We start from the raw sequence: 27,396 nt of genomic DNA on the forward strand, positions 1-27,396 counted from the left end.
TCTTACAAAACCAAAATACTTCCTTAAAAATCGCAAATTAGTCTTACAAAATACAAAATACTTATCAAAAAACAAAAAATAATTCTTACAAAACACAAATGCATCCTAAGAAGTCACAAATTCTTCTTAAGAAGAAAAAATAAGTTTTACAAAACGAAAATAAATTTCTAAACAATCACAAAAGGTTCTTACAAAATACAAAATACATCCTAAGAAATTAGAGATGGTTCTTAAAAAATATCGAATTCTTGTTAAAAACAACAAACATTTCTTACAAAGCAAAACAATAATACAGTCTAAACAATCACAAATTCTTCTTACGAAGCAGAAATAATTAATACAAAACGAAATACATCGTAAACAATTACCAACGGTTCTCACAAAGTACAAAATACATCGTAATAAATCAGAGATTATTCTTACAAAATAAAAAATGCTCCCTAACAAATCAGAGATTGTTCTTACGAAATAATAAATACTTTTTACAAAATAAAAAATACTTCCTACAAAGCAAAAAATAGTTCTCACTGAACAAAAATTACATTCTAAACAATCACAAATTTTTCTTACAAAATACTAAATACTTCTTACAAAACAAAAAAAATATTTTTACAAAACAAAAATACATCCTAAAAAGTCAGAGATTAATCTTACAAAATACAAAATACTTCTTACAAAACAAAAAAAAACTTCTTACAATGCAAATGATAATTTTTACAAAATAAAAATAAATCCTAAGAAATCAGAAATTCTTATTAAAAATAAAAAAATTTTATTACGAAACAGAAATAAATCCCAAAAGATCGCAAATTCTTCTTACAAAATACAAAATAATTCTTACAAACTTACTTAGACTGATACTTAGCTCCTCCCACGACGTCTGGCTCGTAAGGCGACAACGGTGCATCTCCACGACGACCTCTGTAGAGCTTGAGACCACAGATCCTCCAAAGATATCCTCGCCAAAGAAGCCTCTTTCTCTAGGGATTGTTCAAACGTCATTCTTTGTCATCCACGTCTTCGAATTCCGGGGGACGGGGGGGGGGACCAAACACAAAACATCATGAGGGAACCCGCCATCGCCAATACGGACCATATGACCCCAATATCAAAATCTACTACTCAGGATTTGTTCGACTATTAGTGGTTGCTCCGTCCTTTCACGTATGGTTGTGTTTGTAATTCTTTCGGGCCAGTGGATCCCCAGGATGCGCCAAAGACAGTTATTTTTGAAACATTATATTCGTTTCTCAAGCTTTTTCGTCAGTGCCCAAGTTTCACATCCATAAGTAAGTATAGAGAGGACATTGCTATTTAGGAGTCGGAGTTTGAGCTTCAGAGAGAACACAGCAGTTTTACAAATTATTCTTAATTTGGTTAAAGCATTGCCTGCACAAGCAATGCGTGTATTAATTTCACGTTCTATTCACATTCTGGGAAGCCTCGTTTTATGAGGCTTCCCAGATACTTAAATTCTGTAACTTCATCTAAACCGAAATTCAGTGGCCTGGCCAGGGTTGTATTTACATTGTTACGCATAACCTTCGTCTTTTGAGTACTAGTGGACAATCAAACTCGTCCAGCTTTTTTGAGAGCTCAGTAATGCTCTGTTTCAGGTCTAGTTTTAGATGAGAGAAAAGCGCTATGTCATCAGTAAAGTCAACGTCAAAGACACTAAGCCTTTCATTCCACTGTATCCCTCCAACAAAATGATAGGGCCGCAGTACACAGTCAATGATAATCGTGAAGAGTACAGGAGAGAGGATTCAACCTTTTCGTACCCCAAAACTGATCTGGAACCATTCCGTAAGTTTCCAATCGTCAGTTCGTATGGTGGCTAGCTGGTCATTATATAAAGCAGCAATAATATTAATAATATTGTCTTGGGGTCTATAATATCTTAGTATTCTCCATTATGATTTCCTATGTACTGAATGGAACGCCTTTAAGAAATCAACAAACGCTTTTAATATTTCAGTTTGCCACTCGTTCCATTCTTCAATTAAAATTCTTAGGTTGAATATTAGATCAGCATAAGATCTACCTGACCAAAAACAGTGTTGCTCAATTCTCAGGATCTCGTCAATTATCGATTGACTACGATTCAGGAGTATTTGACAGAGAACTTTATTTCCTATGGATTGTAGGGCTATACCTCGCAAATTATTGCAATCCACAGTACGACCTTTCTTAAAAAGTTTTATAATGACTCCTTTCTTCCAATCAGTTGGGATACTCTCGGTGTCCCAAATCCGATAAAAAATTTTGTAGAGAGGCTTCGTCAAGGCCGATGCGCCATATTTCAATAATTCAGGTTGTACGCCATGAATTCTGGCAGCTTTGCCGTTTTTCAGGTTTTGTAGTACGGTTTTTACTTCCAGTAGGCTAATTTGTTCAACGTTGATTCCAAGATCGACGAGCGGAACACTAGGCGGAGGTCCCATGGAATTTAAAGGGGGATGAAAATTTAGTACTTCGTTAAAGCATTCTCTCCATCTGTTATCAATATCTTCTTTACTCGTAAGTAGTTAGCCAGTCTTACTTTCAACAGTGCATGCTGTCTTTCGGAAGTCACCAGTGGTCTTTTTGGTTATTCGAAACACCGTTCTAATGTCACCTTTTCTGGCAAACTGCTCCTTTTTTCTGTTTGGCAGTCGCCTCTGTTTTGGCTGCTATTGTCTCCAAAAAGCAACGTCTGTCATTCCTTGTGTACCGCTTTAGAGCTTTTTGGATTTCTTTATATGGGGCCTTGAGTTGGTTTTTGTAGTGAGGGGGACGTTACTATCACAGTTGTCTAGCTGGATCTTTGTTTCTTTTCTCTTTTTCATGAGTTTCCACGAGTCATCGCTGATTCACTGTTCACTCATACACTCTCCACAATTAAATTCCGCTTCTCATCCACTAATTCTTACAAAACAAAAATACATCCTAAGAAATTGCAAGTTCTTGTTACAAAATATTAAATATTTCCTTCGAAACAAAGAATAATTCATTGAAAACAAAAATACATCCTAAACAATCACAAACTCTTATTAAAACACAAAAAAAATACTTCTTTCAAAACCAAAAATAATTCCCATAGAACAAAAATTCATCCTAAAATATCAGAGATGGTTCGTATAAAATGTCACATTTCTACTGCTGTCATCCATTCATTTTCATTCATAGATGACGACACGTTTTATCCGTTTCAAGTGTTTGGAGTTATAGACATACGAAGTGGAGATTTATCAAGATTAAAATAATTGCATTCAAGTTAGGCTCGCTTAGGTTTATGTAGCGTAGCGGGGTACGCTAAGTGAACCTAAAGGAACCTAACTTGAATGCAATTATTTGGATGTATTTTTTTGTAAGAATTATATTTTTCTTTGTAAGAAGCATATTTTGTTTTGTAACAAGTTTTTTGTGTTTTGTAATAAGAATTTGTGATTTCAGAGGATGTAGTCTTGTTTTGTAAGAATAATTTTTTGCTCTGTAAGAAGTATGTTTTTAGTTGTAAGAAGTATTTTGTATTTTGTAAACAGAATTTCTGATTTTATAGGATATATTGTCATTTTATAAGAATTATGTTTTGTCTGGTAAGAAATATTTTGTATGATATAAGAAGAATTTATGATTTATTACGATGTATATTGTTTTGTAAGAATTATTTTTTGCTTCGTAAGAAGCGGTCTTTTTGCTTTGTAATAAGTATTTTGTATTTAGTAGAAACAATCTCTGATATTTTAGGATGTATTTTTGTTTTCCAAGAATTAGTTTTGTTTTGCAGGAAGTATTTTGTATGATGTAAGAAGAATTTGTGATTTCTTAGGATGTATTTTTAATTTTTAAGAATCACTTATGAAACTAAGAGAGGAAAGGAAATAATAAATGATAAATAAAACCAAAAAAGGATGAGAAAACGAGGATTTTGTCAGCCAGTGGTAAAATATTAAGACAAAAAACAGCAAATATTTTGACAAGGACCTCCGCCAAGTCGTCCTCAGTGCTAAGAAAAAAAAACAACAACAACAACAACAAGATTCTAACCTTTTAGAGTTAACTGGACAAGATCTGAACAAACACTGAATGAAAGAACAAAGCCGAAATCAATGAAAAAAAGGATTTTACCTAAGAGATTGTGCAAGAAACTTTTCCAAGCAATACTTTCTGCTCTACTGCCATTTCGATTTTCATTAGATATGTTAATAGGTTCTCTTAAATTTGATTGGGTGCAAATATCAAAAGAGTCTTTTAGCATTAAATTGTTATAAATTGGGCTCAATGAAATGTCTCCGGTGTCCCTATTTATAGCCAAATTCCTGTTTATATATTTTTTTTAAACTCAATTGCCTCTTTGAAATATTGCAGTAGGCCATTTACAGTAGATATTAAAGTTGCCTCTTCAAAAAGAACAAGATGTGTAGGATCTTTGAAAATAAGCTGGGCGAATGAGGAATAAAAGTTGTCATTTTTATTGTCCAATCTTTGGGACGCATCTATTGAAGTTTTGTGTTCATGCAAACGTTCACCAAGTTGTTGATGGGTCCTATCAATGTAAAACTTCCCACATGAACACGGGACTCTGTAGATACTGTAAAATTTGATATTTTGCCGACTAGACGCCGTAAGAAGTATTTTTGTTTTGTAAGAAATATTTTGCGCTTTGTAAGAACAATTTCTGAATCCTTCGGATATATTTTGTATTTTGTAAGAACCGAAATATTTTGTATTTTGTAATAAGTATTTGTAATTTCTTAGAATGTATTTTCATTTTGTAAGAATTTTTTTTGGCTTTGTAACAAGTTTTTTTGTGAGAAGTAATTTTTATTTATTAACGAGCAGAAATTAACATGAGCAGAGTTTAAAAGTTCTATGCCTTCCTTAGGCTAGAAAATAAATTTGTAGTTTATTAAATATTAATACAAAGTGAAAATACGTTCAAACTCTAAAATTCTAGAAGGGTTTATGTCCTAAGACGAGATTCCAAGATCTGATTTTGACCAATCTAAAAATAATTAGAAATAGGAAGAAAGGTTTATATTAAACCAAAGTGAAAATACGGTCAAACTCTAAACCTGTTAAAGAAGTTTGGCGTGTACTCTATGTCTATGGAAAGCTTAAGACAAACAAAGAAAATGTGATAGTGCAGAAAGAGTATGTCCAGTATATTTTGTATGTTATATATTCCAGTATATTTTGAAATGTTAGCGCGTCAGAAAACAAACTTTCGAGAAAGAAGAAAAGATTGCCGTCTAGTACATGAAAAAAATGACGTTTAGAAATAAAAATGCAACAGTGAAATTACACCAAATTCGGAAACCTAAAGCCCCTCACCCCAAGAAAATGCGATATAAAAGCCGAAGATGTTCATTGTAAGAAAATATGACAGGGAAATTACACTGTACTGCACAAGGTAAAACTCCATTTCCCATATAAAAAAAGACTTAAGGTTTCTAACAGAAGTGAATTATCTAATGCTAGCGTCTTGAATCACATAGAGGCTGTGTTTTCCAGTATTTTTGTGTGTTCTTTTTATAGCCTGATGTTTCAGGAAGGACCTACTAAAAAGGAATTGCAGGCTCTCGGTAGCCTGATATGTTCAGAAAACACTCCTCTACATCTACTTTTAATCATAAAATAATGACTACTCTGATTTTATATATATATATATATATATATATATATATATATATATATATATATATATATATATATATATATATATATATATATATATATATATATATATATATATATATATATAATATATATATATATATATATATATATATATATATATATATATATATATATATATATATATATATATATATATATATATATATATACAATTCCCTAGTTTTAATTTTACCCAGAAAAAAATACGAGCCTGAGAAAATTTGCCTTGTTTTGTAAAACTAGGGGATAATTTGAATTTAAGCAATCTCAATAAAAACCATTATCATACTCAGCGTGTCAGTGAATCCTGTTGTAGAGGCGTCAAGCTCGTATCTACGAAAATGTGGAATTTGGTGTTTTTGCCATAACAAAAATCACGGGTGTCCTCTTGGTTTATTTTTTTATGTATCTTTTTTCCATGGGTGATCGTATTGAACTAATTCCTGGAAGATCAAAATGTGGCTCACTTGCAGTAACCAACATTTTTAGTGCAGTTTTCAAGCGACCAAAAGATTGGATGGCAACTAGCATCCCTCCCACGACCCTTTTTTCAGCAAAGACATTTGATAAAAAAAATTCCTTGTGTCCACATATAGCGTTTGGTATTGGAAAATATACGGAAGTTTTCTCTGAGGGGACCTATTTTGATAGAGAGAGGATTTCGGCGGTTAGAATTTAACAGGAGGGATCTTCGGATGGAATTCTTACACAGAGATAAAGAAGGGGATTTCCTAGGATGCTTATAAAAACGGTCGAAAATTTGAAAAAATAAACACATTTTTCAACTGAAATTAAGAAACAACATTAAAACTTACAACTAGTAGAAATTATTCCGTATATGAGGGAGGTCACCCCTTCCTCAAGCTTCATTTTTACGCTAAAGTTTGACTATTTGTCACAATTACTTAAGAAAAACTGATCGAACACAAGGGCCGTTGAATTTTGATGAGAACTATTCGAAAAGAACCTTAAGACTTAAGCGTCAAGACCAAGGGATGAGGAAGGAGTATCCTTCCTCACAAAGGGAATAATTTCTGTTCATTTTAAGTTGTTGGTTGTTGTTGGTAATGTTGGTTCTTACTTTTAAGTGAATTTTTTTTTGTTTAATCTCACTTAAATGAATATTAATGACCAATTAAAATGAATTGCTAACTCTCACTAACATGAATATTAACAAGTGTTAGGATAAAATTTTTTTCTTTTTTCATGACTTTTGCGAAGTAAATTTTTGTACAAACGTTGAATAGTGTGATTATAAGCAAACTTTTATCAAATATGGAGTAGCACTGAAATTAAAAACAAACAGAGATTTCTTAGCATATAAGGAGAACTACCCTCTCGTCCACCCTTGCTCGTTAAAGTAAAGTTTTAGTGGCTAATAAAAAATTTCAGTCAAATGGGTTTCTAAATAAAAGGGTGTGGGGGGGCGGTTGCCTTACAAACATTTTTAATTCATAAAAAGGGTACAATAAGCTTTAATTTCCAATCAAATTAGCGCTTCTGAAGTTTCTATAACTCTTTCATACAAAGGGTCTTGGTGAAAATGTCCACTTAGTCCTTTCTTATGAAGTTTGTCTATAAGTTTGTACAACCCAATATGATATCATTAGGGGAAGGGGTGCCAGGCCGGGGAGAAGTCCATATATGGGCTTTGGCCTACTTTCGGGGTTAACGCAATACGCTCGTGAATACTACCGGGACAAGATCATTGACCTCCATTGAGTTAGAATACTGCAAGTACACGATCAAAGTAAAACAGGGAATTAGGAATATTGGGCTAAGTGACATCATCAGACTTCCTGAGACTTTCAACATTGGTTTTGTGTAACTGTTATATCACAATTCCACCTTGAGACTATGTTTATATTGATTGCACTTCGAGGCTAAGGTAACAGTTCGTTTCAAAGCATTATGGGGGAAGCATCAAACAGGATGGATAATTTAGAGGTTATTGTAAGGCAAATTTATAACATAAGTTCTGTTTATAAATATTTAATTGGGATACTTACATGGTAAATTTTTACCAAATCATATTATTGACTAATGTGGATATAAAACTCGATGTCTTTATTTATGCTCTTTCCGAACATTGTATTCTTTTTTGTCCGAAATGAATTTTAGTCCCACACCCCTTGTATATTGAAATTCAGGGTATACATTTGCCCATTAGGGGGTAGGGTTGCATGAAGAAAATATTAAGTGTAACCCAGCTAGCAATTTTACCTCTGATCGCATTAATTTTCTACTAGACTAGCTTTTTAAATTTTCTTTTGGTATAAATTTTAGGCCTACATGATGTGTGTTTGTTAACGAGCTTTTTCTATCTTATTTTAAGCCTATATGTTAGCTTCTTTTTTGTCTCAGAGAACATTTAGGAGTAAGATTTTCATTTCTTTAAGATTCTAAAAAAATTATTTAATTGATAATATTAGAATTTTTTTTGTCTAAACTAATAAAATAAAAGATATCATAGGTCAACTGCTCCTCATAAGCTAGACATAAATAGTGACGAAAATTACACTGCCTTTCCATCAGAAACAACGGGGAAATTAATTATACAAGTCACATTAATATAGAAAATGGAGAAGGAGGGATGGGGGTATAAGAATTAGCAACTTTTAGCTAGTTTCAAAGATAAAATTCCCCCAAAAGTTGTAAAAATGATTTTTTAAAGGAAACTATAATTTAATTTCTACTTAAGAATAATTTTGATATCCCTCCACCCATCAAAAGGCTCGAATCAACAACCAATCACGTCCTACAGTAATTCACTACATTGGGTCTTCGAGGTCCTATACACAAAAAGAGAACACGAGGGCCCATATGCAAGAAGGCAAAATTTCTAATGACATGACAATCTCGCAAAAAGCAAATGTAAGTTTAAAATTGTATCGATATTTTCACTAAAGACTTTTTCTCCTAAAAGGAAATACATCTTGTTTGGTTCATACACATTTCCTTATTCTATATCCTGTTTGAGGGCAAGTATTATGACCATGTAAATCGGAGAATGTAATATTTTAATAATAAGATGAGAGACGATAATTAAACAGGTCGTATTTATCTGAGAACTGAATTGGTCTAATGTCTGCATTATTAACCTTAAACAAGTACGTGAAGTGCAAAAAATATAATAATCTTTTTTGTCGGAAATGAATTTTAGCCCCCTCCCGCTATATATTCCAATTCAGGATATATATTTGCAAATTAGAGGGATGTGATTGCATGAAGTCTATGTTAAGTGTAAGCCAGCTAGCAATTTACCTCTGATCACATTAATTTTCTACTAGACTAGCTTTTGAAAATTTCGTTTGGTATAAATTTTAGGCCTACATGATGTGTGTGTGTTAACAAGTTTTTTCTATCTAATTTTAAGTCTATATGCTAGCTTTTTTTGTCTCAGAAAACATTTAGGAATAAGATTTTCAATTCTGTAAGATTCTAAAAAAATTTTGTTGATTGATAATATTATTTCCTTATTCTAATATCCTGTTTGAGGTCAAGTCTTATGACCGTTTAAATCGGAGAATGTAATCTTTTAATAATAAGATAAAAGATGATAATTAAACAAGCTGTCTTTATCTCAGAACTGTCTTGGTCTGATGTCTGCATCCTTAACCGTAAACAAGTTTGTGTAATGTGATTAGTTTACAGTCCCTAGTTTAAAAAGAAAACATATGATGCATGATTTTAATTGACACAGGGAAAAAATAACTGTAAATTAAAACGACTTTAAAAAGTCAGTAGGTTCTGATTTTGCTCGAGACTTACAAATATAAAGCTTCTTGTTTCTGTTCTGATGCAGAAAAGGTACTTTTCGAGTATTTATATTCAATTATTGTTATTCTATGAAACCTTGATATATACGCACTTTTATTGTATCACTATAGTGAAAATAGGAAGACGCCCCATTGCAATAGTTGGAAAGAACATGGGCGCAATTTAAGCATTTTATTTGGGGGACAGTAGGGGGACAGGGGGGGCATTGTTCATAGCCTCGAATTGAAATACCACTTTTACACTTTTCATTTAGCCATTCAACCTTGAGATAGTAAACAAATTAGGGGATCAATATAGGCTGATTAAGCTATCGCTTTGCAAATACATTATTAACTGTAATTGAAAGGCCATATTATCTCTCATAACCGTCAATGTGTCAACAAAGGACTATTGACTCCTTTACTTTCAATCCAATTTCGACTTTCTTAAAAAACAGAGCGATTTATACACATTAGAAATAAGTGTCTATTTTCTTTATAGGTTAGAACAGATTCATCACTACCCTCCCCTCCACCTGAAGAAACAAGTCACGTATCATATGATTCTATTGATGAAATGATTCAAACTGAAGCGCCATAGCAATTTCATGACGCTGTTGAAACGCCATCGCATATCAGAGAAGGGTACGGTAAATTTTTACGGGAGTGTTATGGTTGTGATAATTTATGTGGTCACCTGCTAACATTATTAACGAGACGGAATGGACGGATAATTTATTAAGAGAATATTTCAGTGTTGATAGTAATTCGTTAGATGTAGACAATAGCACAGTTGAACAAAGCAATGAAGTTAGTTCAAAGAGCGATCTACCAGGTCTGAGCCCGAATACCATGCGAATTTTAGACAAATTTCCTCGTGAATTAAATGAGACTCCTTCCCTCTCAGATTTAATAAATATATCCCCGGTTCAATCAAATTTAATTTAACAAGAAAAAGAATTCGTATGGATGGATTTGCATAGTCCTAAGGCACTAGAGGCTATGTTAACCAAAATTTGATATTTTAATCCACACATCAGCCCAATTGTTGAACAAAGTGACGGAAGGGGAGTAGGTAGTGATGACATACTTGGGGGAGGGGGGCTAGGTAGTGATATACAATTCTCACCGCTACCGGAACTTAAGCAAACAAATTCATTTCTGAATACAATAGACGTCTTCAGTGCGAAGTTTGGCGATCCCTTTAATACACTGATGGCAGGGAATATTATAACCGACCCCATAGATATCATTCATGAATATGCAGAGAAGATTCATGCACTTCTTGAGCACCGAATTCAACTGCGGGGGGCCCAAGACAGCATTAAGGCCTCAATTGTTTTAAAAATATTTTATTCGAATGAAAGTCATGGTGAGGTCTATGATCACTATGTGCACACCGAAACTTTGATGCTGTACCCTAATTTTGAGAAGTATGAGAGCGTCTTTATGCAATGGGTTGCCAGTTTTTTCAAGCATCTTGACAATTATAATGTGAATGGTAGGGGTTCAGTGGTTTTATTTGTTGAAAATTTAAGTGTAAATATATATAAATTTAAAAAGATTTTATTTTAAGACAGGGTGGGGCAGGGCCAGGGTCTATAGTTTTAAAATATAATCCTGACATGGAAGGATGCAAGGGCGTTCAACGAATCTGTTTCGAAACAGGCCAAAAGTGTTCCATCTACACATTTCACATATTGGCTTTCCGACCTCTGAAAGATAAGGCTACAAAGAAAAATTGGGACCACTGGGGCGTGCATGGAAAAGAAGGGTATGATTCTCCCCGAGTAGATTTCACTTGTTTAACAGAAACATTTCCTGTAACACTCAGGGGGATATATATTTTTGAACGGGTGAACGCGCATTTAAATATTGGTGTTACAGTGGTACAATACGAAACGGAATTTGAAGAGGGGGAGCGTTTTCATAAAAAGGGGTAATATTTCCTGTAAGAAAGCCATCTATTGAATCTGTGAAACACTAGGTTTGGTTTTTGTATACACCGCCTAGTCAACCTAAGTCAATCGGTCATTTCAACCCAATTACTGATATTAGTAGAGTTTTGGGAGGGGTGAGGATCTAGGGGTACGTTACTATTGCCCAATGTGTTTGTACTAATTTCGTAGCAATATAAATCAACAAAGCCACATGAAACGCTGCAAAAGAAACGGCTATCAATTGGTGGAGACAGTTGGTGGTGACAATTTTATTATTTAGAAATTTCCAGAATACACTTATGCAAATTGATAAAATAAGTTTGGATTGCGAATCTAAGCTCACATATGTGAACAACCCACAATTTCCAAATCGTATCAAAGAACATCAAGCTATTACTGTTTCCTATGCCCATGCCCAAAGAGACAGCAGTAACACTATCTTTCTCTTAGAAATAGTTGAGATATTGGACGAAAAAGATTGCATAATCAAAGCATTGACTAAATTAATTGTCACTGTGAATGAGGCTATCTCCCGTTTGAGAAACACAAACTTCCCAATGATACTATCAGCATAGTATGGCCTGGCCAATAAAAATAAGAAAATATGTTGGGTATGCAAGTGGGAATTTGAAGAGAGGACTAAGAGGAAAGGGACTAGGGGTAAAAAGACTAAGAGGGTGGGGAAGGGGAAAGTCAGGGATAATGATCACTTGTTGCAGGTAATATCCTCAGGGGGTAGTTAATTTCGTGGCGTAGAAAATCAATCGTGCAATATGAATGTAAGCCAGCAGTTTCTTATACCGGTTTTCATTCACAATTGAAGTTACGATTTAAAATTTATTTTAACGGCTTTGGCACGTAAGCACAAAGAGGGAGGGGGTGCAGATAGTCAATGGGTAAATAACTCATTTTCCTATAATATCATACCCAAATCTGCTGAGAAGTTGTTGATTTTAGAATTCCAATGGAAAACAGTAGACAAAAGGCATACGTGTCTGAATAAAATTCGTTTTTTAGATTCATATAGTTTTTTACCCAAGGCTGTCAATCAACTAATTCAAGTGCAGAAAAGTGACAATTTTGATAGTTTCCCTCTGCTCAAACAGCGCTTTCCAGACAGTGAAATGTATGAATTATTGACTTGTAAAGCCATATATTCGTATGACTGTTACAACTCTGGTGCAAGGTTAAGTGAGGAGAAACTCCCTCCCATTGAAGCATTATATAATTCACTTAACGATAGTGAATGCACTGTCGAAGACTATGATTTTGCCAAAAGGGTATGGTCTAAGGGGGACTTTAAAAATGGTTTGGATTATTGTAGAATGTACTTGGCAAGCGATGTGTTAACTCTTTTAGACATTGTCTGCGAGAACACAGACCAAATTTATTCAGAATTCGGGTTATACATTGGCTGTTATTGTTCAAGACCACACCTCGTGATGGACTTAATTTTGAAAATCCGTAGAGATGAAATAGATTTGATCACTGATGTGGATCAAAACCTATTTGTTGAAAGATCTATAAGGGGGGGGATACGTTTTTCACGGGGATCGCATCTTAATAACGGATTCAACTGGGCAGAACTCTGTTGATGATGTTAAATCCAATGCTGTTTTTCTTGACGTGAGCTCACTCTACTCCTCAGCGATGTCTCACTATAGTTTACCACGTGGCAGTTACAAATGGCTTGAAAATCCTTGTGCCATAGATTTCCCTGACATTCACACTGTCGAGGAAAATAGTTCCCAAGGATGGTTTTTGAAATTGACGGTCACATACCACTTGAACTCCACGACACTGTAAAAGATTTTAATTTTCCGTGTGTAAATAGACCGGTGAGCATGGACTCTTTGAGTCCATACAATCTGTCTTTGATCAAGGATATGGGCATGCATTGGACCCCCTCCGAGCAAAAACTAAGTGCAGATTTGGACCCTAAACAGAATATTGTTGTTACCACGTCCTATTGCAATGGATGGTGATCAATGGTTTCAGGGTCACAAAGATCCACAGAACCCTGCAATTCGATCAGAAACCCTACTTGAAAACATTTATTGACACTTTTGTCAGTAGACGTTCACAGGCATAAAGTAAAGTTCAAAAAAAAATGTATAACTTATTTTAAATTTAGCTTTTGGAAAAATGTGTGAAAGCGTACGAAACAGATCTCGTTGCGACGTTTTAACCTGCCCCAAAGAATGTGCACGAATTGTCGCGGACAAATTTTTACAACATTCACAGTCATAGACTCGAATATGGTTCTGCTACAAAGAAAAAGGAGAAATATTGTTCTGAATAAGAAAAATCGCGGGGGGGAGTTCACTACTTGAAATGTCAAAGACACCCAGGTTGTCCTTCTTGTACACTTGGGTGAGGTACACGGGCCACGGGAGGGGGAGGGTCAGGTTTACTATGGTGACGTAGATTCTCTATTATTAAAAGTTAAAACTAATAATTTATAGAAATATTTTCAAAATAGTGTGCGCACTAGTCCGTGGATAAATTATACAAATTGGAATGAAAGCATCTTTCCAGAGTTGATGGAACGCAGGGTCCTCCAATCAATTACTAACTTTAAAATCGGAGATAGGGAACGATTTAATATCCAATGAGGTGTTCCCCGGTCTAAAAGTATACTGTGTGGATACACACGGTAAGGATGTAAAACAAGCGTGCAAAGGGGTGCCTACACACTTTGTAAAAACTAATTTCAACATGAGTGTCTACAGAAACTGTGTGGAGAGTTTTCTAGTGCCAAGAGCAAAAGTACTGGTAATTCGCTCTCTACAATATAAGAACTATACTGTTATAGTGGAAAAAATGCCATTTGTTGCATATCCGACAAGGTCTATGTACTCGAGGATGGTGTAAGGGTACTCCCCCATGGACACTATCGTATTTCAGATCGAGTTGAATGTATGGACTATCGAAAACAACTCGGTCTGGATAAATTAACTTAAATTTAAAAATAGTACTTGATGGGTGGGGGGACAACAATTTCTCAATATTATCTTCATTCCATTGACATCATCGTCATCATCATCATTTAACTTTTTCTGCAGCTGCTATTGCATACAGAGTTTGTTTTCCCGCCACAGCGGCTCCGGCTCCGCCCGCGGCCGGCCTTCGGCCCCCAGAGGGAGGGCAGCAGTGGCCAGCCTTTGGCCCCCGGGGGTGGGGTGGGGGAGGGGGTTGAACGCGGCCCGGTCTTCAGCCTGGGAGGGGGGCCCGTGGGGTGGGGGATTCTCATCTTTTAAATGTTGTAAATAGTATTTTTTTATTTTAGTCTACGAATATGTTCAACTCTGCTGCTGTTCTTGCTGTATTTTAATTTTTTTTGCCAATAAATGAAAAATATTAGATTGCTGTTGTTATTGCTGTTGTTGTATAAAAAGTGTTGTTAATAAAAGAAAAAATATGTTTTTGTTGTTCTTGTTGCTATTGAATAACGTACTAGGTAGATCTAAGGGAAAATTATTATTTATTCATTAGAGAAGTATGGTTTACAGTTATTTGTAGTCCAACTGCTGTCAACTGCAGTATGTATCAATTTAAAACACCATTCAGATCGTTTCTCAGTGGTTTGTCAATGTCTGGGAAAACGACACTTTTAGCTAAAATAATTAAAAATTATAATAAAATATTTTTGGAAAAACCAAAGAAAATTCACTGTTGCTATAGTATTTGGCAAGAGTCTTATGACCAAATAAAAGCTATGGCCACTGCTACATCCATGCCAATACAATTCATGCGAGGACTTGATGTTTTCAATAGTATTGGGCCAAACCCATAGCTAATTATTGATGATTTAGCTGAATCCATTGAACAGTTCTCACAGGAAATGCTACAACTTTTTACAGTTTACTCTCATCATGAAAAAAATTCCATAACCCTTGTTCTACACAATCTGTTTCATCAGAGCAAGTGTACGAAGACCCTAGCATTGAACTGCACCATCTATATTATCCACCGAGTTGTTCTTGATTCAAGTTCTCAAATAACTCTCAATAAACAAATATATCCCGGTGCCCCCAAATTTCTACTTTCAGCGTACAGTCATGCGACAAATAAGCCCTACGAATACATTTTGCTAGATCTTAATCAGAATACACCCGAGGATCTGCGTGTAGTCACAGATATTTTCGAAAAAGAAATTATTGTTTATCTTCCAGTAAATAGTAGAAAATGCTATTACTTGGCATCATGGCACTGAAGAAACTGCACGAAAATACACGCGCACATCCTGTTATAAGTACTTAAAAGCTGCCCCTTAAGAAGACCATACTTAAACATGGTGTTGACAAAGAATACATTAATCTAATATCTGAACTTTGTTTAAATTTAACTGAGGGCAATGTACAGTTGCCAGAAGGTGTTAGACAACAGACAAAGCAACATCGTTCCACTGTACATGCCTTGGCCTGCAAAAACAAAGGAAAAGATTTTAAAAGAAAACGTCTGCTTCAAGTGGGCGGTAGCTTTTATACACTTTTACTACCAATAATCGCAGGACTTGTAAAAAGTTTTCTCTAGATGGCTAAACGATATAAATTGACTCCAATAGAACTTGTCCTTTCACCACTGGAGCACTTTGAAGACAATCCAAGTAAATTCATTAATGGTGTAAATATTGCCAATGATAAATAATTTGTTTTACTTCAAGATGCACTGCATCGTGTGCACAAACATAGACCTTATCGTGAGAGACCCACCGCGGTTGTCAATGTCACAGATCCCCATCCCCCCCCAAACGGAAAAATCTCCTCAAGATTCTGCAGCAACAACAGCACAATCAAAGGAGAAGGTATTGAATTCAATAGTGAAACCTATTGCCATTGACCTATCGGGAACAGAGCAAAAGAGTATTAACATATCTCTTGTTGAAAAGTGGTGGTCATGATTATCATCAAGTTCAAGTCGATAGCACGATGAAACGAATTATAATTCAGCGAAAAAGTTATAAGCTACTCGATTTAATTTGTGATATGGTTACAAATCGTAAAGAACTTTTATCATTTGACAATAATCTATACAGCTTTCTAAATACATAGAACTTCCCCAAAAGTCTTATTGGCAATAAGCAAATTCTAAGAAATTAAGGGAATATAGTAGAGGTGTCAGCCCTCTAACAATAACATTTAAAAAGGAAGAGGAAGAAGAAGATTTTAAATCAATCTTGGAAAATAGTAGCTCTCTTAGCAGCAGCAGCAATGATTTGATAACGCCGACGATAATGGCTAGACAAAAGAGAAGACGTATTGATATCAACTCATCGTCACAAGCACCACCCTCCATTGTGCAAAAGGGTAGTGGGCATTAAATTACGTGTTTGCGGTCAAAATGGATGAAGTTTCAAAACATGTCTATGAAAATATTGGTGAAGTGGAAAGTCTAAGTTCCTCCGCAAAGCTTTCTAAAGTCACCTCTGACGTAGGTGGCAGCACTTTAAAAAAAGCAAAAGAGTATATTCAAAAATAAATGAGTTACACTCTGCGTCAGAATAGCAGGCTTCGTGGCAAACAATATCGACAAACTAAAGCCTTTTTCCCTCTGCATATAATGCAAACAGATCTTTTAACTCTAGATGAGGTTCAAAGACGGTACAATACACCCTACAAATATATTCTAGTGGCAATCAGTGTCTTTAGTCACTATGCATATGCCATTCCATTGCGATCAAAGAGAGGTGTCGAAGTGGCTCAGGCTTTAGAAAGTATTCTGGAAAAAGATTCTAATAGAAAAATTCAAAGGGACCTCGGTAGCGAATTTGTTAATCCACTGTGCTAAAGGTTCTATTGAAATATAATACAAACCTCTATCATAGTCACAGTCCGATAAAGGCTGCATCGGCTGAATGATTGATAAGAACGATTCGTCTATTAATTTACTTACACACACACAAAAACTTACACACACACACAAATTTACACACACACACAAAAAAACTTACACACACACAAAAACTTACACAAACAAAAAAACTTACACACACACAAAAACTTACACACACACAAAAAATTAAACACACACTAAAACTAAAACGCACACAAAAAAAACTTAAACACACAAAAAAAACTAATACACAAAAAAAAAATTAAAAACACACAAAAACTTTCACACAAACAAAAACTTACCTACACACAAAAAAATTAAACAAACACAAAAGATGACAAACACACATAAACTTACACACACACACAAAAACTTACACACAAACAAAAACTTACACGCACACAAAAACTTATACACACACAAAAACTTACACGCAAACATAAGAACTAAAAAACACAAAAAAAATAAAACACACAAAAAAAATAACAAACAAACACAAAAACTAACACACACAAAAAAACTTACACACACACAAAAACTTACACACACACACAAACTTACACACACAAAAAAAGTTGTGTGTAAGTTTTTTTGTGTGTGTAAGTTTTTTTGTGTGTATGTAAGTTTGTGTGTGTCTGTAAGTTTTTGTGTGTGTGTAAGTTTTTTGTGGGTGTGGGAGTTTTTTTTGTGTGTGTGTAAGTTTTTGTGTATGTGTAAGTTTTTGTGTGTGTGTAAGTTTTTTTGTGTGTGTAAGTTTTTGTGTGTGTGTAAGTTTTTATGTGTGTGTAATTTTTTGTGTGTGTGTAAGTTTTTGTGTGTGTGAGTAATTTTTTGTGTTTGTGTAAGTTTTTTTGTGTGTGTCATTTTTTGTGTGTATGTTAGTTTTTTTGTGTGTGTAAGTTTTTGTGTGTGTGTAAGTTTTTTTGTGTGTGTAAGTCTTTGTGTGTGGGAAAGTTTTTTTTTGTGTGTAATTTTTTATGTGTGTGTAAGTTTATGTGTGTGTGTGTAAGTTTTTGTGTGTTTGTCAGTTTTTTTGTGTGTGTGTAAGTTTTTGTGTTTGTGTGTAATTTTTTGTGTGTGTGTAAGTGTTTGTGTGTGTTTAAGTTTTTGTTTGTGGGTGTAATTTTTTTTGTTTGTTCATTTTTTTGTGTGTGTGTGTAATTTTTTGTGTGTTTGTAATTTTTTTGTGTGTGTAAATTTTTTGTGTGTGTAAGTTTTTGTGTGTGTGTAAGTTTTTGTGTGTGTGTGTAAGTTTTTGTGTGTGTGTAATTTTTTTGTTTGTTTTTATTTTTTTGTTTTTGTGTAAGTTTTTTTGTGTGTAAGTTTTTGTGTGTGTGTAAGTTTTTGTGTGTGTGTGTGTGTGTAAGTTTTTATGTGTGTGTAAGTTTTTTTTTGTGTGTAAGTTTTTATGTGTGTGTAAGTTTTTTGTGTGTCTGTAATTTTTTGTGTGTGTGTAAGTTTTTTTGTGTGTTTAAGTTTTTGTTTGTTTGTAAGTTTTTTTTGTTTGTGTGTAAGTTTTTGTGTGTTTGTAAGTTTTTTTTTTTGTGTGTATGTGTTTGTGTGTGTGTAAGTTTTTTTGTGTGTGTAAGATTTTATTTGTGTGTAAGTTTATGTGTGTAAGTTTTTATGTGTGTGTAATTTTATGTGTGTTTTTAAGTTTTTGTGTGTGTGTAAGTTTTTATGTGTGTGTAAGTTTTTGTGTGTAAGTTTTTTTGTGTGTGTAAGTTTTTGTGTGTGTGTGTAAGTTTTTGTGTGTGTGTAAGTTTTTTTTGTTTGTGTTTAAGTTATTTGTGTGTTTGTAATTTTTTGTGTGTGTGTTAGTTTTTTTGTGTGTGTAAGTTTTTTTATGTGTGTTAGTTTCTGTGTGTGTGTGTAATTTTTTGTGTGGTTGTAAGTTTTTTTGGGTGTGTTATTTTTTTTGTGTGTGCAAGTTTGTGTGTGTGTGTTATTTTTTTTTGTGTGTGTAAGTTTTTGTGTGTGTGTAAGTTTTTGTTTGTGTGTGTGTGTGTAAGTTTTTATGTGTGTGTAGGTTTCTGTGTGTGTGTGTAAGTTTTTATGTGTGTGTAATTTTTTTGTGTGTTTGTAAGTTTTTGTGTGTGTGTAAGTTTTTTTGTGTGTGTAAGTTTTTGTGTGTGTGTAAGGTTTTTGTGTGTGTGTGTGTAAGATTTTGTGTGTGTGTGAGTTTTCTTGTGTGTGTTTAAGTTTTTGTGTGTGTGTAAGTTTGTGTGTGTGTGTAAGTTTTTATGTGTGTGTAACAAATAAACAAATAAACTACAGGCAATAAAATTGTCAAGTTTATGGGCCAGCTAAGCATGAATCCAGTGGCGGATAAATCCAGGGCCAGGGCCATAAATCCAGGGCCACCTCCCCTACCGTAGTCTAAAGTTGGGTAATTTGCCTAATTAACGCAATTTTGCGTTAATTAAGCTTGCTCCTAACGCAAGTTTATCGGATCAACCTATTTTGCCCCCTCCCCTAAAAAAAAATCCTGGATCCTCCCATGTATAAATGAGTTCGGCCTTAAGAAATGGTTTGGTCATGATCATGGATATTAAATTATCATAAACTTGTTGGTAAATGCCGGTGAAACTTGTTTTTATGAACCTGATGTCTCGAGAGTACTTTCTTGCCTTCAGGCAGTTTCTATTTACCAAATGCAGATGTAGTGTTGATTTTTCACTTGTTAACATTTTTCATGGTGTGTAGAGGCGGCTAGATACCAACGAAACTAGTCAGAAGGAGCATTTAGTGGAAGCCAGACATAGTCTCATAAACAAAACGGTTGGTTTACAATACTATTAAACATATTTGTCATCCCTCAAGCTGTTTTAAGCTATGTGGACACATTGCAAGAAACCATGAGCAGATTTAGATGAGACAAAAATAAAATCAAACAAGTGCATTTGAAGGAATATTATATTATCAAAAGAACAGCATATCATTACTATTCTGCCTCTAAATTCTACAATGCACCCTCATTACGAGCGAAAAAGACAGATGTAAAAAAAAGAAAAATCATAGTAAATCTGTTAGAAATTATGGGTAAAAGAACAAATAAAATCGAAGAAGAAACTCTCCCTTCCACCCAAAAAAAATTCATAATATGAGTACAGAAAAAAAATACACTTCTTAAATCCTTTTTCCCCTTTTGTTTCTTCATGTTCGTAATATTTTCAGACTTCCCCAAGCCAGAAGATCAACGCTATGCAGGTACTTTCGCCCAAAACCAACCATGGTCACACCTGTCGACAAAAAAAGTTACGATGATTTTCTTGATTACTAGGTTCCACTCGGATTTCAGAAGTGAAAATTCAAACGGCAAAAAGTTTCAAAACGGCAACAGGTTTCAAAGACATGTGTCGTTATTATTTTCTTCCCAACTACTCTCTACTAGTACCGTGTCTTTGAGTGGTTAGCCATATTTTTTATTACAGACAGAAAAACTGCTGTTCCAAGCTTCCTTTTTTATAGCTAGAAATAAATTTCCCTTAAATCTGAACTCTAATCGGTCAGTTAAAAATTGTGCGCCATGAAGTTGAACAATATTCAATTATGTACATAATTGGCAGCGTGGTCTTATGTAATTTTGATTATATTGACAACTGTGACTATAATATGGCCCGGGCAATAACCTTAAATCTTACCTTGAACAAATGGAGAACAAGTGTCATCAGCAGTATTGTCTTGTATCCATTTTGAGTAGTTGGCTACTCGAACATAAACGCCTGGGTGGGAGTTGTCAGCGCATCCTATACCCCAGGATACAATTCCGACTTGGATTGTTCTTCCTCCTGAACTTTGCAGCATCAGTGGTCCACCTGAATCACCCTAGAATATAATCTTCTCTATACAGTTCTATAAAAGAAATGTACCGAAAGTCTGTATATATATATATATATATATATATATATATATATATATATATATATATATATATATATATATATATGTAAAACAACAGAATTAGAGCACATTTTTTTTCATGGAATTTAACACGCAAATTTATCTCTCTTTTTTGGCGATACTGTATATGATTTTTTTGTTTTATTTTATGATTTATTCAATTTAACTTCTGAATGCCTTATTTGTATTGTGCTTTCTGATGAAGCAATATCTTTTAAGTTTGAAATAAAGTAAACTATTTATTTAAATAAAATGCGTCAGTACTCGTCTATTTTTTAAATTCCCTATTGGACATGAGGTCACTTGTCAGTTTTATCTCCAATTAGTTTGTCTTCAAAGATAAAAACTGACTTTAATATATTATAACTCTTCATAATGAAGATACATCCAAATTGTCAGGTATTTATAAAGACAATTAGCATCATTGTTTTCCAGAAGTAATATCTTAGTGGAACAGATAAGACATTAAAATTAATGTGACAGAATTGACGTTGATACTGGGATAATTACAGTGACCAGATATGGGGAATAAAAAGTCGAAAATTGTGTATGTTGAAGCCTATCCTGTCCCTTCTCAATTGAGGGTCTACAAGGTACCGACAAAGTCGCTTAGCGCAGCAGATCTAAAGTTAATTGACTCACCATGCAATTGCTGTTCCAATAAAAAAAATAACCACAAACAAAATTCAAATTTGAATAAAATTAGCCAGCCTTCCCATGACAGTGGAGCTCAACAACAAAAAACTACTTCTAAGAAAGTGGAAGGACAAATATACCCACCACTTCCACGACCAGAGCCCTCTGCCCCTGAGAAGCCGATTGTTGAAGAAAAATGTAGAGTATTACAGATGTTGAAGTTGGCACATTTCGCTCCTTCTCAAAAAATTCTCATGCTAGATCCTCCGTATTGGGTAAACCCATGTGGAGCTCAAACAGATATGGAGCTATTGTTCAGCCGAGGAGCTCAAACAGCAGAAACTCGACTCATAATCAGCAAAAATGAGGAGTACATTTTATTTAGCATCTATTACGCAATGAATCACGCATTGAGCATTCGAGACGATTTTGTGAGTACTTGTAAAGTTTTTCTTTCTCTTAAACAAAAAAGGGTTTCCTCAAGCGAATGTAAAAAGTAAGACCTTATACCCAGCGGATAACATTCTTTACACTATGGAAAGCTTTTTAGAGTTCATAAAAGCATTTTAGAGTTCATAATTTAGGTTCAAGGATTTAGTGTATATTAGAGTTTCAAGCAGTTTTAATTGCATGTACTTTATATAATGATTGTCTTTTAAAGCATTTGAGCTGGAAATGTTAAAAGATAAAAAGAAATGGAAAAGCCCTTCCATTCTTGAGGGGTTGATATAGATCAATTTAACTTCTATCACATTGGTGAGGATACTCGCTTTCGAACCATCGGGGAGGGGAGTCAAATATTAGTATACCTAGCAGAGAATTTAATGAGATAGAAGCCCCTGTTTTAGCTGATTGTGGGGGGGGGAATGCCCTACTAGTTAATTTCAAATTTATTGTGATTTCTAATTTATGATGACTGAAACCAAACATGAAAATAAATAAAAAGAATATTCCAAAATTAGATTGATCATGAATTTTGTCCATGGTAATTCTGTCTATTGCTTCGTTTTGGATAAAACAAACTAATTAATTTTATATTAGAGTGATAGGGAAAGTCTATCATTTCCTTTTTACTGGGTGTTTATAAATAGGGGTACATTACATAAATACGTGCTTTGCTGCGTTTTTTTTTTCCCTGGCTGACAATTACCCTCGTTGTTTTTTGTTTTTTTTCAACATTTCAACCCCGTGCATTTCGTTGGTTTCCCTAAAGTTTCGTGAATTGACGCTACTGGCAGCCCCTCTAAATAAACGATATAAATTTATTCATATAAATATAAAACCATTACTCTTTCCAATTAAGTTCGATTTGTAAGTTTACTCCAAAGTTTATTATTCCGGATTACTGGAGGTAAGTTTAAAACCTGGTCTTTATGTTTATCTGAAGCCCGTCCCATGAAAATTCTAAGCTGAGGTTATAAAGATCATTTTCCAGGCTTTAGATACTCCCCCCCTCCACACACATAAATTATTTACTAACCTCTAATCTAATAGCTGGGGCACAACTATGTAGTATTGTGTAATCGTTAATTTTAGCGGATAAAAAGTTTAATCTTAGGTCAAGCATCCCCGACCATCCTCGCTCGGAAGGAGACCTCGGAAGAAACTTTGATTCAGGGTTTTCAAGAATCTTGAATTTCATAGTATTATTTCCATCAGAACCACATTCAGTTTTGGGAATAGTCGATGGCCAAAGATAGCCGCGTTCATTTTTAGCTCTTTGTAAAATTTAGAAGCTTTTTTTATGCAAAAAACTTTTGACGGAGCCACTTTAAATTCATGAATTTCCATATTTAGAGTTAGTGTAAAAGACATTTTTTTTATTTCTACAATGTATACAAAATTATTTATATTAGAATAACGGTTTCTATTGCCAATGGCCGTCTCTTTACTTCCAGTTCGTTAAGAACGGCTTTTGATTTAGGGATATCTTAAATAATTTAATAGAAGATGCGGAAAACTTGAATTTACATTCAAGTTCTGTTTTTGTATGATAAAATCTTGAGAATGAGAATCAAACCTCAAAAGTTAAACCTTCTAAAATAATTTTCAAGGGTGAGGGGAATTTAAAGCTTTACAAATAAAAGATGCTTTGAAGATGCCTACCACCCTAAATTATTCTTTTGAGGCAAGCGGATGAATGTATTCAATTATGTTGCATTTACAACATTTTTCAGGTAAAGGGGCTCTATCACTCCATATTGTCCATATTGAAGGCTCAGGTGAACTATATCCCTCATATTGAAGGAGCGTTAAGGGGTGGGTCTTCCGTTCATCCAAACCTCTACATATTTTTCTTAAGGCCCTCTTACTGCAATTTATAAATTTTAGCTTAAAAGAACAATTTTGTAGGAGCCCCCCCCCCTTCTGACTAAGAAAAAATTACTGTACATGAGTTAATGAAGCCTTAAAGTTAATTACTGTAATTAAAATAAAATTAAAAATAGACTACTTTGAGAAATTCTCTGCTTTCTTCAAAATTGTTAAGTAGTTAATAACACTTCTAAAATTATAGCTTAGTTTGCAAAATGCCTCCAACTATTAGAAATGTTTTACCACAATGAGAGTTGAGCAACTATTTCATTCATCTAAAGCTACAATAGGCAAGTTAGTGGAAAGAGCATTGAACCACTTCGTCTTTTATTTTTGTTTCTGCTTTTTTTATATTAATTAAAAATATTTTCCGAAAAAGAAGTTTTTTAAAGAAAAGTATGGAACCATAATAAACTTAATACCGGCAGAAAAAAATCTCCTATAAGAATTCTTACTCAAATCAACCAGAAATTACTATAAAATTATGGATGAAACCCAAAACAAACAGAAATTAAATCAATGATAACAAATCTTGAATAAAAATTAAACAAAAATGAATAAAAATTAAATTGAATATTCAAGTAAACTTAAAACGAAAAAAAATTACTACAAAAAGAAGTTTTACTACCTTCTTCTTCCCCGTCCCCTAATCGTAAAAGTCTAACACGTGTTTTGTCATTTGTGTTTGATTGCCGTGGTGTCGTTTGGGGGTGGCAAGGGGGGGGTAGTTGCCCCCTCCAATAAATTGAAAAAAAAAAACTATTATATAGCCCATGCCCCTTGACTCTCTGGATGTGTAACTTGTTTTCCCCCTCAATAAAAATGGTCGAGCTACACCCCTGTTTGATTGAATACTATATGGTTCTTGAACAGTGTGGTTTTGTTTTTTAAACAACAATAACCAATAAAAAATAAATCTCTGTAGTTCCTATTGAACGAACTACTGAACAAAAAAAAGTATATTTAACATATAATAATACCAATTCCAAGAAACTCAGCAATTCAATATTTTATTTAACACTAATTTTTTTTCAATGTTTTAAAAATAAGAGAAAAAATTTGTCACGTAATTCGTTGTCAGTAAGACCCCCAATGACGCAATAGCCTTTAGACTTTTATGATTAGGGAAGGAGGAGGGGAAAAGTTGCCTAGCTCCTGTTTGTATTAATTCGTGTTTGTTTTAAGTTTGACTTGAATGTTCAATGTAGTTTCTACTCGTTTTAAGATTCATTTATTTATCTATATTTGCACCTATTATATTTGTGTTTTCTAAAATCATTTACTTTAATTTCTGTTCGTTTTTGGTTTCATTTATTCTTTAATATCAATTTCTGGTTGTTTTGAGTTTGAAATATTAGACGTGCTAAAAAAGGGTTAAACTGATTACCAGTTAAGGTAAGCCCGAAGGGGTTGTTAACTAATAGGCTATTTATTATAAATTTGGAATAGCATAAATCTATGGAAATGGTTGACGATGATTAAATGACCTTGTGAGTTGACCTAGATTTACTTCTCTGATGTGTTCTGTATAATACACAAGTACCGTTTGAACAGTGTCGTCATTATAAAATATGCTATAACACTCTAGTATACTAAAAAGTTGATACTAATAGAGTTGTAGATGGGAAGAAACGAATTTTAATAAAGAAATTCAGAACAATCCTTACAAATCCTTGCAAATCAAGTAGTGAGACGATTATGAGTATGAACCGTCAAAGATCGTAAGCACCAATAACCCTAACCATCAAGGATCTCAACCTCCCGAGGTCCCCTATCCCCAACCTCCAAGTGACCCCTCCCCCCAATTTGTTTTCCTTTTTCGTTTTTTTTTAAGTTTTTTTATCATTATTTTTTTAACATACTATTTTTTTCAACTTTTTTTTACATGGCTTAGAGTGACATAAAACATACTTAAAACATGAAAACCCCATTTAATATTTTCGAAACTCCAAATGAGAGAGGTATAATAAAGATATTTTAGTCAAGACTATTACTATTAGAAAAATAATGTTTGTAGTAGAACTTTATTTTCTTTTTTTTATGGACTGAATTTTTTTATGCACTGAAATTATTCAACTTTTTCTATGTATCTTAAAAGGATATGAAATATGCTTGCGGCCCTACCAATCGTACTCTATGCTTGCTCATAGACACGATGTGGCTTTCCCACTGATACTCTATGATGGGTTTTTGACACTACCTAGTTTATTGCATGTATTAAATAAGGTTTTTTACGCAGTGGACCGATAAACACATAACTAATATTTCTAAAAAGTGAAGATGAAGCATTTTAAGAAAGTGTGTTCACATGATAGTGTTATTGTAGCATTGAATGCTGACAAGGAGAAGTATTTAAACTATGAAATAAGTAAAAGTGGTAGCACTATTGAAAACGTATGCATCCATTGTGATGACAGTAAGGAATTAAATTTCTTTGGAGTACCAACAAAATTCAACTCTTATGATGGTGGATATAAAAGATTGAGATCTCCAGAGATGATTGCACTCAAAGAGAATGCCAATATAAAAATAATAGTTGATGAAGAGGGGCATCTTCTTGCTAGTGCTTGTGGTAACATGTTACCCAGTGTTAAACCATATCGTCAGCTTTCGGGAATTAGCATTCAAATGAAACCAAAGAGGAAAAAAGAGCCTACTCTTCAACTAATATCATAAACCATATCTTGTCTACGTGCCGAAACTGTTACCTGTGTAAAAATAATGCTGCAATAGATAGTGAAATTGCCAAAAAAATAAAAAGGGCATTGGTAGAAAATATCACTGAGGAATATAAAGATGAATCGATGAAAAACAAAGTATCAGCAAACGTTACTACCATTGATCAAACAATCAATGAACCAAATAATACCAAAGACGAAACGCATATTGAACCTGTCGGTGACACACCAGTAAAAATTGTGTTTGACTCAAAATGGAATAATGATTATTCTACTGATTACGAGCTAAGAGAAGACAATAGCTACAATATCAAGAGAGAAAATAGTGAACTATTTTATGGAAGAGTTTCAAAATGTCCAAAGCTGATCATTGATATTAATAATGTATCATAATATATTTTTGTATTAATATTCTACATATCATTATTTCATTAAAAATATATTATGCATTAAATTGTTATGTGTTCATTATTTTTAGAGTATACTAGCATATCAAACGTTTAGAATGTCTATTAAAACATCGGAGATGTAAGAAAAGGAATTTTCATATATCATATGTCGGAGAGATAGGTTAACATAGAGAAAATCTAAGTATAAGAATGAATAAATTCTCTATCAACATCGATTGTCAGATACATGGGATAACATTGACATAATCTAAGTATCAGAGTG

At 33.8% G+C, this 27,396-nt stretch overlaps 2 protein-coding genes across 3 annotated transcripts in view; one reads left to right on the forward strand and one right to left on the reverse strand.

Annotated features, from left to right (window-relative positions):
- LOC148941115 (trypsin-1-like) overlaps positions 1-27,396 on the reverse strand; it is a 433,373-nt gene that overhangs the window by 59,358 nt on the left and 346,619 nt on the right. The window contains exon 7 of the mRNA XM_089104303.1: positions 20,839-21,022. Coding sequence (XP_088960429.1) covers positions 20,839-21,022 — 184 coding nt within the window. The remainder of the gene's footprint in view (positions 1-20,838; positions 21,023-27,396) is intronic.
- Positions 21,494-27,396, forward strand: part of LOC148941116 (uncharacterized) — a 171,309-nt gene continuing 165,406 nt past the window's right edge. Inside the window, exon 1 of one of the 2 annotated variants that reach the window (XM_089104302.1) lies at positions 21,494-22,164. In XM_089104302.1, coding sequence (XP_088960428.1) covers positions 21,619-22,164 — 546 coding nt within the window. In that variant the 5' untranslated portion in view covers positions 21,494-21,618. The remainder of the gene's footprint in view (positions 22,165-27,396) is intronic. The other variant, XM_089104301.1, reaches the window with a different exon arrangement.

The sequence above is a fragment of the Artemia sp. Qi Xiang Cuo genome, chromosome 18 (genome assembly GCF_049724085.1).
Source record: "Artemia sp. Qi Xiang Cuo chromosome 18, ASM4972408v1, whole genome shotgun sequence".
NCBI lineage: Eukaryota > Metazoa > Arthropoda > Branchiopoda > Anostraca > Artemiidae > Artemia > Artemia sp. Qi Xiang Cuo.